This window comes from Canis aureus, chromosome 5 (genome assembly GCF_053574225.1).
Source record: "Canis aureus isolate CA01 chromosome 5, VMU_Caureus_v.1.0, whole genome shotgun sequence".
Lineage (NCBI taxonomy): Eukaryota > Metazoa > Chordata > Mammalia > Carnivora > Canidae > Canis > Canis aureus.
Window position 1 is genome coordinate 44,032,246 of NC_135615.1, and position 20,814 is coordinate 44,053,059.

The window sequence follows — 20,814 nt, forward strand, 5'->3', positions numbered from 1 at the left end:
AGACACATATACACACACACACATCAAATTAGCAAAGGACAAGACTATGAAGAATTGCCAACACTTTGGATGGTAATACTAGAATTAAAATTATTTTAAAAGATTAGACCAACAGGCCAAAACTAATATAATGAAACTTGCTAGAGAGGATAATATCTCTTACTCAAGCTGAGATTAAATAAACATACAGTAAGGGAGAAATGGCTTAAAAGTAATCCATGTGAAAACCTAAGAATTTTCACTGACCAGTAGCTTACCATGAAACTATGGTCTATCTTAGCTAGCAAAAACTATGCTGATTAAATAAAAATGATGTTCAGATCAAAGTAAATAATAAAATCACTATATTCAGACCATGTCCAGTTCTGGTATATTAAATTCATTTTTTTCTTAAGTGCATTTTATTCAAACCTCAATAATAATCAGATAATTACTATCCTTTTTATAATGTTTACTGTGGGCCAGGCACTGTCCAGATGTCTTCAGTATAGTAACTCATATAATTTTCACAATATCCATAGGAGTCAGGAACCATTATTATCTCCATCTTATAGATCAGGAAACTGACACAAATCAAGCAACTGGCCTAGTCCTACAGCTGGTAAGTGTGAGAGGTGTGATGGTCTATTTCAAATGGGCTATGGGCAACCAAGAGAAGAATCAGGAAGGGTAATCAGCATATATAGGGTTAGAAGTCAAGTCCTATAAAGAATAATTAGGACACTGGGTAAGTTTAGTTTGGGCAGGAGATGCCTCAGAGACACATGAAAGCAGTCCTTCAATATTTTTCAAGAGCTGAACAGTGGGAAGAGAAAGTGGGACTACTCTAGAATTAAGGATAATGGGAAAAAATTACAAGAAGGAAAATTTGGGCTCAAGAATGAGGAAAAAATTTCTAAATAACAAAACTTTTCAAAATAAGTTTTATGTCACTTGAAGTGTTCAAAAAGAAGCTGCGTTCCCGGATTTAGAAAGGGTTGATTTATGGCAGTGCTTTTCAAGCTATCTGTGATGAAAGATCAGTTTGGTTTTTTATCCTCAATGTTTCACAGACTTATACTTTCACTCTATACCATGTTTGATGAGATAAGTCCAATGATCACATGTTTGGATGTCACCGCTATGTCAAACTGTTAAGAGTGTCTAAACATTTTTTCTTAATTTCTGTACTTATCTCATTGTGAAGTAGTAATAAAGGCATCATCAGGCTGTGGACCAGTCTGAGCAGTACTGCTTCAGACCTTTTTATTCTGCTAAAGGTGTCACTGAGCACTGAACAGCAGTGACACCTTTGGCCATTAAAAAACAAAGCGCTAAAGGTTAACAGATTTTCTCCTATATATTAAACAACCAAAAAACCAACAACATATTTTTCCCCCTCCCACCTTAAAGTTATTTTTAGTATACCTAGACAGAATTTAGGATTACTGGGTGACTTTTCATGTCAAATTATAATTACATAATTATATAAAAATATATAAACCTAATTTGTGAGGTTGGGAGGTAGGGTATTTCATGAGCCTTACCTACAGATTCAGTGGTGAAGAAAATAAACAATGCTTGCACTATCCAAATCTTCAATGTCAACATCTTGCAGTAGATATTTCTGTAAAAGACACATATAATATTATTTTTATTAATTTTTCTCTTATTACACAAAGTAAGTAAAGACTCGATTTCTAAAGCTCTTGTTTCCATTGTATAAGCTATCTTCTAAAAGGTGGTAAAATTTTAGAGAATGCAGAAAACACATTTAACTCTTCAGAATATTTTTCTTTATTCTCACTGGAATTATGGTTACATAAAATAGTGATGAAACACAACTTATACTCTAAGGTTAATTAAAAGAGCAATCCTGTTTCTTTATCATGTGAGGACTTATGCTATTAGCAAGTACTTCAGAAAGACAAATTTCTTTTAGTAGGCAAAACCTACCAAAAGCAACCTCAAAAGCTACTTGCCAAAATGTAAAAAAAAAAAAAAAAAAGTTTGTAATTCATACCATGACCAAAAACATCCCATCATATGAAGAATGCCTACAAATCACTAAAAATCTCCAACACCTAAGAGAAAAACCAGCAAGATGAGCTGAATAGGCAATTTATAGAAAAGGAAATACAAATAATTTAAACATATGGATTGATACTTTCAACCCTACTCATAATGAAAGATGCAAATTAAAACTACCCCAGAAAGGAATGCAAGAGGATACAAATACTTTGGAAAACAATTTGACAGTTCTTTACCAAGTTAAATGAACATAATAATAAGCTGCAAGAATGTATTCAAGAGAACTAAAAAAACATGTCCACATGAAGACTTATACTCAAATGTTCACAGCAGCTTTATTCATCATAGTTCCAAACTATAATCAACTAAAATGTCTTTTAACTGGAGAAAGAATAAACAAATACTCAATATCTAAACAATAACATCCATATAGTAGAATACCACTCAGCAATAAAAGGGAATGACCTAGTGATACATGCAAGGGCATGAATGAATCTCCAAAGCATTAAGCTGAATGAAGGAAGCCATGCATAAAAGGCTATGTACTATATAATTCCATTTATGGGATATTCAATAAATGACACAACCAGGGTGACAGAAAGCAGATCAGGGGCTGGCTGGGGCTGAAGTGGAAAAGGGAAATAAATGTAAAAAGGTACAAAAGAACTTTCTAAGGGTGGTAAGAATGTTCTATGACCTCATTGTGGCAGTGATAAAACTCTAAATATTTGTCAAAATTCACTGAATTGTATCAAGAATTGTGAAAGCACTGAGATTTTACCCTATTTGCAAGCTAACAATTTAGCCTGCTAGTTCCATGGATATTGGCCGAAGACACAAGACTCTTGTGTCAGAGACAGAAGACTTTATCACTCATACCAGGAGCAGCATTTTCAGAGTATTAGCATTTTCTTGTGCTGGCTGCCTGGGCCCGTTTCTGACAAAGCGCTGTGAAGAGAGACTGGTAACACCTGTACACCCAGTGGGTCATGTTACAGGGATGAAGACTGAGCTTAGGAAACCAGGCCTTTTAAAATGGGCGTAAGCATGTCTGTCTTTTACTCTAGAGAGAGACATTATCTCTATTTTCTAAGCCTCTAAGAAAATCTTCAAGAGCCCTATGAGGAATTGTTCCCTAAAAACTGCACACTAAAAATGATAGATTTTATTCTTTATAAATTAAATGCTAATTAGATTAGATATTAAATCAACCAAATCTACCCGACGTATGGAGTCAAAAGAAATGAGTGCTTCACTCCTCCAAAAGACATGTACAAGAATGTACATACAAGTTTTATTTCTAAGTACTGAAAAGTAGAAGCAACCAAAACCACAAATATAGTAAAACAGAAAAATTCAAGTAACTCAATTACAGCAATGAAAATGAACTACAGGTACTTACAACATGACTGAATTTCATATATAACAGAGAAGAAAGAAATGAGACACAAAAAAATTATACATGATTCCCTCTATATAAAGTTCAAAATCAGGCAAATGTCATCTGTGGTGATAGAGATCAGAACAGTGGTTATCTTTTTGGGGGGTTGGGGAAGAGGGCAGAAGGGAGCCTTCTGGGACGCTGGACATGTTCTATACTTTGAACTAGATGGTGATTAAAACTTACTGCGATTGGGATGCCTGAGTGGCTCAGTGGTCGAGCATCTGCCTTCGGCTCAGGGTGTGATCCCAGGGTCCTGGGATTGAGTTCTGCATCGAGTTCCCCACAGGGAGCTTGCTTCTCCCTCTATGTCTTTTACCCTCTCACTGTGTCTCTCATGAATAAATAAATAAAACCTTAAAAAAACCCAAACTTACTGAACTGTAAACTTGTGATCTGTGGACTTTATTGTATATTAAGTTGTACTTAGTAAAAACACTAAACAAAAACTACCCCAGTATCATTTCTAGTTTTGGCAAAAATATAAAAACTAAAAAATTATCAACACAGTATTATGAGACTATGACATAAAGGCATTCTTATACACTGCACAGTATGGTGTAAAATGGCATAACCTTCCCAACAAACTGTGGGAATTTATTATTATTTTTTTTATTTTTTTATTTTTTTAAATTTTTTTATTTATTTATGATAGTCACAGAGAGAGAGAGAGAGGCAGAGACACAGGCAGAGGGAGAAGCAGGCTCCATGCACCGGGAGCCCGACGTGGGATTCGATCCCGGGTCTCCAGGATCGCGCCCCGGGCCAAAGGCAGGCGCCAAACCGCTGCGCCACCCAGGGTTCCCCAAACTGTGGGAATTTAAAAGTGAATTTCATTGTTTGTAAATTAAAACTCAATTATAAACAAAGAACTACCCAGACAAGGTTTATGTCCAGTTTTACATTATCAATCAAAATTAAAATATATATACACATTTGAATCCAATGATTCTACTTCTAGTATTTTATCCTATAGATATGAGCAAAACAATACATACAAGGTTATTCACTACAGCACTGTTTTTGTTTTTTTTTTAAAGATTTTATTTATTCATTTGAGAGAGAGAGAGACAGAAAGAGAAAGCACAGGGAGGGACAAAGGGAAAGGCAGAGGAAGAAGCAGGCTCCCCACTGAGCAGAGAGCTTGATCCTGTGACCCTGGGATCATGACCTCAACGGAAGACAGACACTTAACTGACTGAGCCACCCAGGCGCCCCCGTAGCATTGTTTTTAATAATAAAAGGTTGACACGTGAATAGGGGACCAGTTAAATTATGGTATATCCAAGTATAGCATACGTGTAGCTACAAAAAAACCGAGGAAGCTCTAGATCTCTACCTAGAGGTGTGTAATGATATCTAAAATAAAATATTATTAAGGCAGAGAACAGTATATTTGTTATTTGTGGGGAGAAGCCCAAAAGGAGCTAAAACACACACTCATTTCCTTATATAAGCATAAAATACCTCTAGCAGGATAAAAATAAAGACTGGCTGCCACTGGGTGAGATGCCAGGGTAGAAGGAAAATCCTCTACATATACTCTTTGCATCTTTCCAATGTTGTACCATGTGACTTCAGTACTTAGTCAAACCTAAATTTAAATTAAAAAATACTTGAGATGTAACTTCTTTAGTACTTTACAAAACTATGAACTTCTTGATGAGGGCTTCACAGTACTACATCTGGAATATGGTATTCTTTTATTAAATATCAATACTAACTTGACCCGCTAACCATGCAACAATCACTCTATAAATTATTTGCTCATCACAAACTGTTCAGACTATTCCAGGATAAAGGATTAAAGAATTAAGTTGCAGGACTATTTTTCTCCACCTGTTTTATTTCTTAGTTCCTAACTTTAAATAGTCCCATATTAGAAAAATCCACATAATTCAACTGCTCATCAAGACAAAAAGAAGAAAACATCTGAGCATACTGGGAGAGTACTATGTGGTCATGCCATCCAGACCACCTACACCAATGAGTTTGTTCACAGTGTAGGGAAGATTCTCTGTGGTTCCTAGAGACTGGCAATCTTTCTCTTGCTGCACTATAATCTTGTAACAAAACTCGGATACAAAGAGATCCCATAAAAGTATTTATAGTTACCACAAAGCAATTAAATTTATCTAAGCAGGGCTGTGAAACAAAGTATGTAAAAGAAAAACAGGCAAAGGTAGGTTTCACATTTTAATAGTTAGTAATGTTTCCTGGGGCACCTGAGTGCCTCAGCTGGTAAAGCAACTGCCTTCAGCTCAGGGCATGATCCCAGGGTCCTGGGATGGTGTCCCTGTGTTGGGCTCTGCACTTAGCAGGGTCTGCTTCTCCCTCTTCCTCTGCCCACCTTGCTTGTGCTCTCTCTCTCAAATAAATAAAATCCTAAAAAAAAAAAAAAAAAAAAGCAAGCAAGCAGGGGTGCCTGCGTGGCTCAGTCAGTTAAGCATCTGCCTTTGGTTCAGGTCATGATCTCCAGGTCCTGGGACTGAGCCCACATGGGACTCCCTGCTCAGCAGGAGTCTGCTTCTCTCTCTCTGTCTCTCTCTCCACTTCTGTCCCTCTCCCTGCTCATTTTCTGTCACTCAAATAAATAAAATCTTTTTAAAAAAGTAATGTTTCCTGATTTTTAAAAGATTGTCATTGAGATGTGAAGAAACATCTATTAAGGAACTTAATTTCATAGTCCCAACCTAAGATATGGAAACACAGTAGCACTACCTAAAATATTAAATACAATACAGTCAACTTCATTTTGGGGCTTGTTTTAAAATGGACCAAATTGACAGTATACTGCTTACTGTTCCTCTCCTTTCATTTTGTTGGCAATACATATTCAACTTAAATTTCTATTATTAGCCTTATCCTCCTTCATCTCTGGCAGAATTTTTCACGTATATATTTCCATGCATATAACCACATATTGCATACAATGATTTTCCTTGAATTCTGCATATATCTTACAAGATTCTATAAAACCAAAATATAATTATTAACCACATATACAGAAGGTTTATTCCAAGCACTGAGTGGTTCTTCTAGAGTGACAATTCCCCAACTACGGTGGTTCAACAAGGTAATGTGTTGAAAGGTGCTATAAGATGCATCACAAGTGGAGGAGGAGGGGAAAGATGGCGGAAGAGTAGGGTCTCCAAATCACCTGTCTCCACCAAATTACCTAGAAAACCTTCAAATTATCCTGAAAATCTATGAATTCGGCCTGAGAATTAAAGAGAGAACACCTGGAATGCTACAGTGAGAAGAGTTTGCGCTTCTATCAAGGTAGGAAGACGGGGAAAAAGAAATAAAGAAACAAAGGCCTCCAAGGGGGAGGGGCCCCGCGAGGAGCCGGGCTGAGGCCGGGGCGAGTGTCCCCAGGACAGGAGAGCCCCGTCCCGGAGAAGCAGGAGCTGCACCGACCTTCCCGGGCGGAAAGGGGCTCGCAGGGAGTTGGAGTAGGACCCAGAAGGGCGAGGATGCCCTCGGGCTCCCGGGGACACTAACAGAGCAACTGCGCGCCCAGGAGAGTGCGCCGAGCTCCCTAAGGGCTGCAGCGCGCACGGCAGGACCTGGCGGGACCCGGAGCAGCTCAGAGGGGCTCGGGCGGCGGCTCCGCGGAGGGGGCTGCGGCCCGGGAGCGCGAATCCAACAGCGCAGGCCCCGGAGCACAGGGCGCCGGGACACAGCCCAGGATCCGGCCTCCCCCCGGGACAGGCAGAGGCCCAGAGGGCCCAGGACAGCGAGGACGCTCCTGCCCCGAGCTGAGCAGATCAGCGGCCCGCCCCGGAGCCTCCAGGCCCTGCAGACGGAGAGCTCCGGAGTTACTGCAGGGGCTGACTCCAGGGCTCCAGAGCTGGCCCCGCCACTAGGGCTGTTGCTCCTGGGGCCTCACGGGGTAAACAACCCCCACTGAGCCCTGCACCAGGCAGGGGCACAGCAGCTCCCCCAACTGCTAACACCTGAAAATCAGCACAACAGGCCCCTCCCCCAGAAGACCAGCTAGACGGACAACTTCCAGGAGAAGCCAAGGGACTTAAAGTACACAGAATCAGAAGATACTCCCCCGTGGTTCTTTTTTTGTTGTTGTTGTGTTGTTTTGTTTTGTTTTGCTTTTTGATTTGTTTCCTTCCCCCACCCCCCTTTTTTCTTTCTTTCTTTTTCTTCTTTTTTTTTCATTTTTTTTCTTCCTTTTTTTTTTCTTTCTCTTTTCTTTCCTTCTTTCTCTCCTCTCTTTTTCTCCTTTTCCCAAAACAACTTGCTTTTGGCCACTCTGCACTGAGCAAAATGACTAGAAGGAAAACCTCACCTCAAAAGAAAGAATCAGAAACAGTCCTCTCTCCCACAGAATTACAAAATCTGGATTACAATTCAATGTCAGAAAGCCAATTCAGAAGCACTATTATACAGCTACTGGTGGCTCTAGAAAAAAGCATAAAGGACTCAAGAGACTTCATGACTGCAGAGTTTAGAGCTAATCAGGCAGAAATTAAAAATCAATGGAATGAGATGCAATCCAAACTAGAAGTCCTAACGACGAGGGTTAACGAGGTGGAAGAACGAGTGAGTGACATAGAAGACAAGTTGATAGCAGAGGGAAACTGAGGAAAAAAGAGACAAACAATTAAAAGACCATGAAGATAGATTAAGGGAAATAAACGAGCCTGAGGAAGAAAAACTTACGTTTAATTGGTGTTCCCGAGGGCGCCAAAAGGGACAGAGGGCCAGAATATGTATTTGAACAAATTCTAGCTGAAAACTTTCCTAATCTGGGAAGGGAAACAGGCATTCAGATCCAGGAAATAGAGAGATCCCCCCCTAAAATCAATAAAAACCGTTCAACACCTCGACATTTAATAGTGAAGCTTCCAAATTCCAAAGATAAAGAGAAGATCCTTAAAGCAGCAAGAGACAAGAAATCCCTGACTTTTATGGGGAGGAGTATTAGGGTAACAGCAGACCTCTCCACAGAGACCTGGCAGGCCAGAAAGGGCTGGCAGGATATATTCAGGGTCCTAAATGAGAAAAACATGCAACCAAGAAGACTTTATCCAGCAAGGCTCTCATTCAAAATGGAAGGAGAGATAAAGAGCTTCCAAGACAGGCAGCAACTAAAAGAATATGTGACCTCCAAACCAGCTCTGCAAGAAATTTTAAGGGGGACTCTTAAAATTCCCCTTTAAGAAGTTCAGTGGAACAGTCCACAAAAACAAGGACTGAATAGATATCATGATGACACTAAACTCATATCTCTCAATAGTAACTCTGAATGTGAATGGGCTTAATGACCCCATCAAAAGGCGCAGGGTTTCAGACTGGATAAAAAAGCAGGACCCATCTATTTGCTGTCTACAAGAGACTCATTTTAGACAGAAGGACACCTACAGCCTGAAAATAAAAGGTTGGAGAACCATTTACCATTCGAATGGTCCTCAAAAGAAAGCAGGGGTAGCCATCCTTATATCAGATAAACTAAAATTTACCCCGAAGACTGTAGTGAGAGATGAAGAGGGACACTATATCATACTTAAAGGATCTATTCAACAAGAGGACTTAACAATCCTCAATATATATGCCCCGAATGTGGGAGCTGCCAAATATATAAATCAATTATTAACCAAAGTGAAGAAATACTTAGATAATGATACACTTATACTTGGTGACTTCAATCTAGCTCTTTCTATACTCGATAGGTCTTCTAAGCACAACATCTCCAAAGAAACGAGAGCTTTAAATGATACACTGGACCAGATGGATTTCACAGATATCTACAGAACTTTACATCCAAACTCAACTGAATACACATTCTTCTCAAGTGCACATGGAACTTTCTCCAGAATAGACCACATATTGGGTCACAAATCGGGTCTGAACTGATACCAAAAGATTGGGATCGTCCCCTGCATATTCTCAGACCATAATGCCTTGAAATTAGAACTAAATCACAACAAGAAGTTTGGAAGGACCTCAAACACGTGGAGGTTAAGGACCATCCTGCTAAAAGATGAAAGGGTCAACCAGGAAATTAAGGAAGAATTAAAAAGATTCATGGAAACTAATGAGAATGAAGATACAACCGTTCAAAATCTTTGGGATGCAGCAAAAGCAGTCCTAAGGGGGAAATACATCGCAATACAAGCATCCATTCAAAAACTGGAAAGAACTCAAATACAAAAGCTAACCTTACACATAAAGGAGCTAGAGAAAAAACAGCAAATAGATCCTACACCCAAGAGAAGAAGGGAGTTAATAAAGATTCGAGCAGAACTCAACGAAATCGAGACCAGAAGAACTGTGGAACAGATCAACAGAACCAGGAGTTGGTTCTTTGAAAGAATTAATAAGATAGATAAACCATTAGCCAGCCTTATTAAAAAGAAGAGAGAGAAGACTCAAATTAATAAAATCATGAATGAGAAAGGAGAGATCACTAGCAACACCAAGGAAATACAAACGATTTTAAAAACATATTATGAACAGCTATACGCCAATAAATTAGGCAATCTAGAAGAAATGGACGCATTCCTGGAAAGCCACAAACTACCAAAACTGGAACAGGAAGAAATAGAAAACCTTAACAGGCCAATAACCAGGGAGGAAATTGAAGCAGTCATCAAAAACCTCCCAAGACACAAAAGTCCAGGGCCAGATGGCTTCCCAGGGGAATTTTATCAAACGTTTAAAGAAGAAACCATACCTATTCTCCTAAAGCTGTTTGGAAAGATAGAAAGAGACGGAGTACTTCCAAATTCGTTCTATGAGGCCAGCATCACCTTAATTCCAAAACCAGACAAAGACCCCACCAAAAAGGAGAATTACAGACCAATATCCCTGATGAACATGGATGCAAAAATTCTCAACAAGATACTGGCCAATAGGATCCAACAGTACATTAAGAAAATTATTCACCATGACCAAGTAGGATTTATCCCTGGGACACAAGGCTGGTTCAACACCCGTAAAACAATCAATGTGATTCATCATATCAGCAAGAGAAAAACCAAGAACCATATGATCCTCTCATTAGATGCAGAGAAAGCATTTGACAAAATACAGCATCCATTTCTGATCAAAACTCTTCAGAGTGTACGGATAGAGGGAACATTCCTCGACATCTTAAAAGCCATCTATGAAAAGCCCACAGCAAATATCATTCTCAATGGGGAAGCACTGGGAGCCTTTCCCCTAAGATCAGGAACAAGACAGGGATGTCCACTCTCACCACTGCTATTCAACATAGTATTGGAAGTCCTAGTCTCAGCAATCAGACAACAAAGAGACATTAAAGGCATTCAAATTGGCAAAGAAGTCAAACTCTCCCTCTTCACCGATGACATGATACTCTACATAGAAAACCCAAAAGTCTCCACCCCAAGATTGCTAGAACTCATACAGCAATTTGGTAGCGTGGCAGGATACAAAATCAATGCCCAGAAATCAGTGGCATTTCTATACACTAACAATGAGACTGAAGAAAGAGAAATTAAGGAGTCAATCCCATTTACAATTGCACCCAAAAGCATAAGATACCTAGGAAAAAACCTAACCAAAGATGTAAAGGATCTATACCCTCAAAACTATAGAACATTTCTGAAAGAAATTGAGGAAGACACAAAGAGATGGAAAAATATTCCATGCTCATGGATTGGCAGAATTAATATTGTGAAAATGTCAATGTTACCCAGGGCAATATACACGTTTAATGCAATCCCTATCAAAATACCATGGACTTTCTTCAGAGAGTTAGAACAAATTATTTTAAGATTTGTGTGGAATCAGAAAAGACCCTGAATAGCCAGGGGAATTTTAAAAAAGAAAACCATATCTGGGGGCATCACAATGCCGGATTTCAGGTTGTACTACAAAGCTGTGGTCATCAAGACAGTGTGGTACTGGCACAAAAACAGACACATAGATCAGTGGAACAGAATAGAGAACCCAGAAGTGGACCCTGAACTTTATGCTCAACTAATATTTGATAAAGGAGGAAAGACTATCCATTGGAAGAAAGATGGTCTCTTCAATAAATGGTGCTGGGAAAATTAGACATCCACATGCAGAAGAATGAAACTAGACCACTCTCTTTCACCATACACAAAGATAAACTCAAAATGGATGAAAGATCTAAATGTGAGACAAGATTCCATCAAAATCCTAGAGAAGAACACAGGCAACACCCTTTTTGAACTCGGCCACAGTAACTTCTTGCAAGATACATCCACGAAGGCAAAAGAAACAAAAGCAAAAATGAACTATTGGGACTTCATCAAGATAAGAAGCTTTTGCACAGCAAAGGATACAGTCAACAAAACTAAAAGACAACCTACAGAATGGGAGAAGATATTTGCAAAGGACGTATCAGATAAAGGGCTAGTTTCCAAGATCTATAAAGAACTTATTAAACTCAACACCAAAGAAACAAACAATCCAATCATGAAATGGGCAAAAGACATGAAGAGAAATCTCACAGAGGAAGACATAGACATGGCCAACATGCATATGAGAAAATGCTCTGCATCACTTGCCATCAGGGAAATACAAATCAAAACCACAATGAGATACCACCTCACACCAGTGAGAATGGGGCAAATTAACAAGGCAGGAAACAACAAATGTTGGAGAGGATGTGGTGAAAAGGGAACCCTCTTACACTGTTGGTGGGAATGTGAACTGGTGCAGCCACTCTGGAAAACTGTGTGGAGGTTCCTCAAACAGTTAAAAATATACCTGCCCTACGACCCAGCAATTGCACTGTTGGGGATTTACCCCAAAGATACAAATGCAATGAAACGCCGGGACACCTGCACCCCGATGTTTATAGCAGCAATGGCCACGATAGCCAAACTGTGGAAGGAGCCTCGGTGTCCAACGAAAGATGAATGGATAAAGAAGATGTGGTTTATGTATACAATGGAATATTACTCAGCTATTAGAAATGACAAATACCATTTGCTTCAACGTGGATGGAACTGGAGGGTATTATGCTGAGTGAAGTAAGTCAGTCGGAGAAGGACAAACATTATATGTTCTCATTCATTTGGGGAATATAAATAATAGTGAAAGGGAATATAAGGGAAGGGAGAAGAAGTGTGTGGGAAATATCAGAAAGGGAGACAGAACGTAAAGACTGCTAACTCTGGGAAATGAACTAGGGGTGGCAGAAGGGGAGGAGGGCGGGGGGTGGGAGTGAATGTGTGACAGGCACTGGGGGTTATTCTGTATGTTAGTAAATTGAACACCAATAAAAAATAAATTAAAAAAAATAAATAAAGCTAATTGGAGGAAAAAAAAGATGCATCACAAGTAATTGACTATTAAAGCAATAAAGTCTATAAATGGTTTTTAAAAATTAGAACACATTCAAGATTATCCCTATAGTTGATCACTCTTATTCATTTTCATTCTCATGGATTTTCTTAAGTGGGAATTATAATTAATAAATATTTAATAGTTATGCCCTTTATAAATTATTTTTGTTACTTATGGATTGATTTTTGAGTCTCTTTTTCTTTTTGACGGAAGGACAGAAGAAAAAGTATGAATAATACATTTAGATACAGATTTCATGGGAGGAAGAATGTCAATATAAACTTAGTTACTATAGTAACGTTACTCCTATAATTGTAGAATGGTAGATGAAGTACAATTGCCAAAAAAGAAGGCAAAGTAATGTTTGTTGAATGAGTAAGCTGGGCAGGGATAAGGATGGGGACAATTTAAATATGGTATCATATATACACATTACAGTGTTACTTTGAATAAATATGCAAAGAGTCAGTCATACCCTACATTATACTAATTATTATCTTAAAAATTATCCAACTCTGCTCTATTCCATTATTACTAATTATTAATTCATACTAACACTTACATACTATGACACATTACACAAGTGCTTTTATGTAAATTACTTCAGTTGATTCTCCTAATATCCTAGAAAAGGAGGTGGGTAGGGCAGGAATCATTATTTCATTATTTTAAAAGTTTATATTTTTAGAACAGCTTTAGGTTTAAATGAAATTGAGAGGAAGGTACAGAGAATTCCCATAACTCTCTGCCCCTACACATGCATAGCTTCTGCTATGGTCAGTATCACTCACCAGAATAGTACATTTTACCAAGGATGAACTTACACTGACACACTTGAATTACCCTAAGTCTACAGTTTACCTTAAGGGCTCGATGGTGTTGTACATTCAATGGGTTTCCATTGCAAGGATTAATTACTGGAACTTTACAAAAGAAAAATTCTGACAGTTTAAGTTACGTACCCAAATCACAAAATTAAGAAGTGAAGAAACAGGGACTTGAAACTAAGTCTTCTGTCTCCAAAGGTCATGCTCTTTTCATCAGGTCTCACTATAAAGAGAGGAGAGCCTTGTTCAGAAAGCTGGCTTTGATAATATTTATTATAAGCATTCTTCTTAAATCTTTGCCTGCTATAAGCGTTTCTGAAAGTATCCCATTTTACATACCCTTGGATCTTCAGTAGAAAACAATCCTATAAACACCTGTATAACAATATTTAAGCATCCTAGTCCTGTTTTGAAAAATACTTGGAAACATTATCAGCCCTCCATGTCCAGTCCAAACTTCCCTGATGTTGACATAATGTCACAGAGACATGAAAGGGATATTTTGTTGAATGTGACAAAGGGAGTAAAAGCAAATTATTAACAGAATCACACCTTTTACCCTTTCACTAGCAGTTAAAGGCTACTGACTCTTCAACTGCCATACTATTTTGTGCACACAGACATAAAAATTCAGTTTAAAATTCAGTTCCAGGTTAAATTCTAGTGTGAGTGATGGTGGTTCCTCTTTGAAATATAAAAGATAACTTCAAACTTGGGCAAGAAGTTGAATCCTCCATTACTATTTCACACGTATTAAGCCTTTGATGTAATTTAATAATACATAAGAAATTAAATTTATATCAATGAGATATTAAAATGCAAAGGAAAAATTATTTTTAAAATTTCAAATGAACAGAAGTTGAAAATACATCATATACAAGTCTTTTTTCCAAAAGTATCCACCAAATTGTTCACATTAGTTATCTTGGTGGGATTATAAAAGACTTTTTCAATTTGTATATTACAACATTATATTGTATAAATATATGCATTCTTTTTTTTAAGATTTTATTTATTTATTAATGAGAGACATACAGAGAGAGTGAGTCAGAGAAATACACAGAGGGAGAAGCAGGCTCCATGCAGGGAGCCTGACGTGGGACTCGATCCCGGGTCTCCAGGATCAGGCCCTGGGCTGAAGGTGGCGCTAAACCGCTGAGCCACCCAGGCTGCCCAAGTATATGCATTCTTATTATACAAAAATGGGATCACAAAAATGTTCTGTAACATGCATTTTTCACTTATATTTGGACACCTTTCTAAGTCAATACATAAAGATTAATTCCTTATAGCATTTTCTTAAATTCACCTTCTCAAACAGGTCTTCCCTGAGCACCCAGGATTGCTTTTCCCCCTTTCCTATTTTTTTTAAATTTATTTTTATTGGTGTTCAATTTACCAACATACAGAATAACCCCCAGTGCCCGTCACCCATTCACTCCCACCCCCTGCCCTCCTCCCCTTCTACCACCCCTAGTTCGTTTCCCAGAGTTAGCAGTCTTTACTTTCTGTCTCCCTTTCTGATATTTCCCACACATTTCTTCTCCCTTCCCTTATATTCCCTTTCACTATTATTTATATTCCCCAAATGAATGAGAACATATAATGTTTGTCCTTCTCCGACTGACTTACTTCACTCAGCATAATACCCTCCAGGTCCATCCACGTTGAAGCAAATGGTGGGTATTTGTCATTTCTAATAGCTGAGTAATATTCCATTGTATACATAAACCACATCTTCTTTATCCACTCATCTTTCGATGGACACCGAGGCTCCTTCCACAGTAACTCTGAACGTGAACGGGCTTAATGACCCCATCAAAAGGTGCAGGGTTTCAGACTGGATAAAAAAGCAGGACCCATCTATCTGCTGTCTACAAGAGACTCATTTTAGACAGAAGGACACCCCTTTCCTATTTTTTTTCTCAATGGCACTTAACACTTTCTAAAATGATTTGGCAAACATTTCTTGTAAAGGGCCAGACAATAAATATTTTAGGTTTTGTAGGTATTAAGGTCTCTGTTGCAATTTTTCAACTTTGTTATAGATAGTAAACAAATGGGCATGGGTAAATTCTAATAAAATTATTTATTACGATAGGATGCACACTAGATTTGGTCTGCAGACCATAGTATGCCAACCCCTGCTCTAAAATAATATTTAATTTACTTATTTTATTGGCTGTTATGGATTGAATTGTGTTTTCCTCTTGAAAGATATGTTGATGTCCTAACCCCCCAGTATCTCATCATGTGACCCTGTTTGGAAATAGGGCTGTGACTGATGTAATTAGTTAAGATGTGATAAAGGAGTAGGGTGGGTCCTTAATACAATATGATTGGCTATCCTTATGAAACACACAGGCACAATGCCATGTGACAACACAGGCAAGCATTGGAGTGATAGAGCTATAAGCTAAGAAATGTCAAGGGCTAACTAAGAACCACCATCAGAAGTAATGAAAAGGCAAGGAAAGATTCTATCAAGAGTTTCAGAAGGACTTCTGGCCTCCAGAACCTTTTTTTTTTTTTTTAATTTTTTTTAAACTTTTATTTATTTATGATAGGCACACAGTGAGAGAGAGAGAGAGGCAGAGACACAGGCAGAGGGAGAAGCAGGCTCCATGCACCGGGAGCCCGACGTGGGATTCGATCCCGGGTCTCCAGGACCGCGCCCTGGGCCAAAGGCAGGCGCCAAACCGCTGCGCCACCCAGGGATCCCCCTGGCCTCCAGAACCTTAAGAGAATAAACTCCTGTTATTTTAAGTCATCCAGTTTGTGGCACTTTGTTACAGCCACTCTGGGAAACTAATACATTGTCTGTGCACCTAAAACAGAATGCTAGCAAATTAGGCAAGAAATTTTGTTGTTTTGTTCTCTACTGTATTCCTAGCATCAAGAATCATACCGGGCATAGTAAGCACCCCAATATATTTGTTGGATAAACTGACTTCCTTGTTATAAGTAGGTGCATAATGTATTAGTGGAATAAATACACTATATTAGTCCCAAGTCTTTGCATGGACATAGCTTTCATTTCTCTTGGTAAAATACTGAATAGCTAGGTACTATATATGGTAAGTATTTATTCATATTCTTCTTTGGTGATGTGTCCAAATACTTCGCTCATTTTTAAATTGGGTGTGTTGTTTTCTCATTAATATGTTTAGAAAGTTTAAAAAAAATAGAATGCTAGATATAAGGTCTTTATTAGAAAATCCTTCGTAATTTCTCCCTGTGGCTTATCTTCCCATTCTTTTAACTGTGCTTTCTAAAGAGGAGACATTTTCATTTTAATGGAGTCCAATCTATGAATTAATACTTTTAGTACTGTATCTGAGAAATCCTTGCCTAACCCAAAGTCTCAAAAGTTTTCTATGTTTTCTCGTTGTAAGTTTTATAGTTTTAGGTTATATACTCAGGTCTATCAACTATTTTGAGATAATTTTTATATATGGTGTAAAGTAGGTATTCGAGTTCATTTTGTTACATACGGATAGTATCTAAACTATTTGTAGAAAAACTATCCTTTCTCAAGCGAATTGCCTTTACACTTTCATCAAAAATCAGTTGTCCATATATGTGTGGGTCTATTTAGTACTCTATTCCACGGCTGGGCAAACTTTTTATGTAAAGAGCCAGAGAATAAATGTTTTAGGCTTTGCAGACCATAATGTCTGTTGGAACTATCCCATCTGCTGTTTGTAGCACAAAAGCAGCCATAGATAATACATAAACAAATGAATGTGGTTGTGTTCTAACAATACTTTATAAAAACAGGAGGCACCCTGGATTTCACCTGTGAGCTCTAATTACCCAATTCCTGCTCTATTCTGTTTCATTGATCTATCTGCTTATAAGTCTTGAAATCAGTGTTCTGTGTGTACTTAAAAAACATGGCTGTTGCAGGAGTGTTATATAAATGTCAATCGGGCCAATCTGGTTGACAGTGTTATTCAAATCTTTTTTTTTTTTTTTCCAAATCTTTATCTTTAGTCATTTTCTGTCTATTTCCTCTACCAATTATTGAAAAGGAGGTATTGATATTCCCAAATAGAACTGTGGCTTTATTTCTTCTTCCACTTCTTTTAGATTTTGCCCTGTTTTGAAGCTATGTTATTAGGCACATAAATATAAGGTCTTGATGAAGTGGCTCTTCTACTATAGTGTAATGATGTTCTTTACCAATGGTAATATTCTTTGCTCTGAAATCTATTTTGACATTATTACAGACATCTAATCTTCTCTTCCATTAGTGTTATCATGGTTTATCTTTCTCCATTCTTTTATATTTTATCTGTTTATTTCTTCAGATTTAAAGAGCACTGTGTTTTTTGTTGTGTTTTGTTTTGGTAGGTAGCATATAGTTGTATCTAATCGGACAAAGTCTGCTTTTTTTGGGTGTCTAGGCCACTAATATATTATTATTGATACAGTTAGGTTTAAAGCTATCATCTTTTTGCTTTCTACTTATCTAATCTCTGCTCCTCCTTTTCTTCTATTTCTGCCATTTGTGTTGAGTATGTTTTAGGATTTCTATTTTGCCTTCCTTCCTGACTTATAAGCTATTAATTCTTTATTTTGTTATCTTAGTAATTTAAGGTTTATAGTATGTATCTTAAACTTTTCAGTCTACAAGTGATGTTATAGCACCTCATGCACAGGAGTAGACATCTATTTCTCTCCTCTTAATCTTTTTTTTTTCCTCCTCTTGATCTTTATGCTATTTTCGGCATACAAGTTACTTTTACATATTTTATAAACTTCAGATGTACTTTATATATGTTGTAAACCATACTGTTACTGTTTTGGTTTAAACAATTATTTTAAAAGAGATTTCTGGGGGATCCCTGGGTGGCTCAGTGGTTTAGCACCTGCCTTCAGTCCAGGGTGTGATCCTGGAGTCCCGGGATTGAGTCCCACGTCAGGCTCCCTGCATGGAGCCTACTTCTCCCTCTGCCTGTGTCTCTGCCTCTCTCTCTCTCTCTCTCTCTGTTTCTCATGAATAAATAAATAAAAGAGATTTCTATAATATAAATATCTTATGTATATATATATACATGTCAGTAACATTTCCAGAGTTTCAAATCCTTTGTTTAAGGTCTATATTTCCATCTAATATTTTCTTTGCCTGAAGGATGATGATGATGATGATGATTATGATGGATTATTATTTGCAATGTGGTTCTGCTAGTGATGAATTCTTTAAGTTTTTACATACCTAAAAATATTTAGGTTATTTATCCAAAGAATACAAAAATATTAATATAAAGGGATACATGCACTTGATGCTTATAGCAGTGCTATCTACAATAGTCAAATTATGTAAATAGCCCAAATTATGGAAACAGCCATTGACTGATGAATGGATAAAGATGATGTGTTATATATACACAATGGATTATTACTCAGCCATCAAAAAAGAATGAAATCTTGGCATTTGCAATGATGTGGATGGAACTAGAGAATCCTATGCTAAGTGAAACAAGTCAGGGACAAATATCATATGATTTCACTCATATTTGGAGTTTAAGAAATAAAACAAGCAAAGGGGAAAAAAAGAAAGGCAAACCAAGAAAGACTAAAGAAAATGAACTGATGGTTACCAGAGGGGAGATGGGTGAAACAGGTGATGGGGATTAAGGAGTGCACTTGTGATGAGCACTGGGTGTAATAAAGAATCACTATATTATACACCTGAAATTAATATCATACTGTATGTTGGGATCCCTGGGTGGCGCAGCGGTTTGGCGCCTGCCTTTGGCCCAGGGCGCGATCCTGGAGACCCGGGATCGAATCCCACATCGGGCTCCCGGTGCATGGAGCCTGCTTCTCCCTCTGCCTGTGTCTCTGCCTCTCTCTCTCTCTCTGTGACTATCATAATAAATAAAAAAAAAATTAAAAAAAAAATATCATACTGTATGTTAACTAACTGGAATTAAAATTAAAACTCAAAAAAAAAAAAAAAAGGTACACTGGGTGAGGTTGGAGCAGTGCTTATTCTAGGGTGATTTATTTATTCCCTACTACTGAGGCAGGATTCTTCTGTATCTCTATCAGTGTCCCATGAGTCAAACAGTTCCCACCCTGGCTGGTGAGGACAAGTACCTTTCCTGACCCTATGCAACCACCAAGTACTGTTATCTTTACCCCTCCAGGAGGTTCTTTCTCTGGCCTATAGTAATTTCTTTATATGCATGCACTGGTCAGTATTCAGCTGAATCGTTTAGGGGACCTTTGAAGCTTTCAAGAGTCCTCTAGTATTCTGTTCTGTGAACTCTAGCTCTTTTGATATTGCCAGCCATCTCCACAGGTCAAAGAGAATCCACGGAGCTTACCCTGGATTCCCACTACCTGTGTCATGGCCTGGAAACTTTTTCAAAATAGTAGGCTAGTGCAATCATATGTTTCATCTTACTTGTTTCCCACCTATCAAGACTAGTGCCTTTCATTATCCAGTGTGAAGTATCTTGATTATATTGTCTCATGTGTTTGTTTTATGGTTGTTTCAGGCAGGAGAGTAAATCCTATCCTTATTATCTCATTTTGGCCCTAAGTGCAAGTTGCATAGTCATTTGGATACCAAATCAAACAAGGAGTACATAATAAAACCATTGTCAAACTGTTATGCATACTGGTGTGAAATATCCTAATTAAAGCATTTGCAAATTAATTTTAGCAGAATACATGAAAACAACAACAAAAAGCCCGTAAATTCTAACAAGTATTTAGCCTAAAAATACAAGTATGGTCCAGTAAGCAAAAAGATAACAATATTAAATATTACCCACTCTATTTATTAAGATAAGAGAACTATAAAATCATTCCAATAGATGCTTGAGAATCATATGACAATGATAATATTCAACAACCATTCAATTCAAATTAAAAAATAACAACAAAGTGTCAGAAAACTAAGACTGAAAGAGACCGTCCTTATCTTGATGAAGTACAACAAAGAAGAGGATGGATTATGAAATCAGATTGCCTATGTTCAAACCCGGACTCCTTAATTTTTTTGTAAAACATCTTAGCTAAGTTATTTGATATCCCTCACTTTCATTTTCCTTATCTATAAAATGAGCATAACAGCACCACCTACCCACTTATTACCTAGGACTTGTGTGAAGATTAAATAAGTCAATAAACATAAAGCACTTGGAATCTACCTGCTCATATTATGTACACAATACATGGTAACCTGTTGTTACCAACACAGCTTTTGCTGTT

General features: G+C 37.8%; 1 protein-coding gene across 4 annotated transcripts in view; it reads right to left on the reverse strand.

The window, feature by feature from the left end:
* IL6ST (interleukin 6 cytokine family signal transducer) overlaps positions 1-20,814 on the reverse strand; it is a 59,461-nt gene that overhangs the window by 32,589 nt on the left and 6,058 nt on the right. For 3 of the 4 annotated variants that reach the window (XM_077897850.1, XM_077897849.1, XM_077897847.1), the window contains exons 2-3: positions 13,720-13,807; positions 1,527-1,606 (exon numbers count right to left, since the gene is read on the reverse strand). In XM_077897850.1, coding sequence (XP_077753976.1) covers positions 1,527-1,590 — 64 coding nt within the window. In that variant the 5' untranslated portion in view covers positions 1,591-1,606; positions 13,720-13,807. The remainder of the gene's footprint in view (positions 1-1,526; positions 1,607-13,719; positions 13,808-20,814) is intronic. The other variant, XM_077897848.1, reaches the window with a different exon arrangement.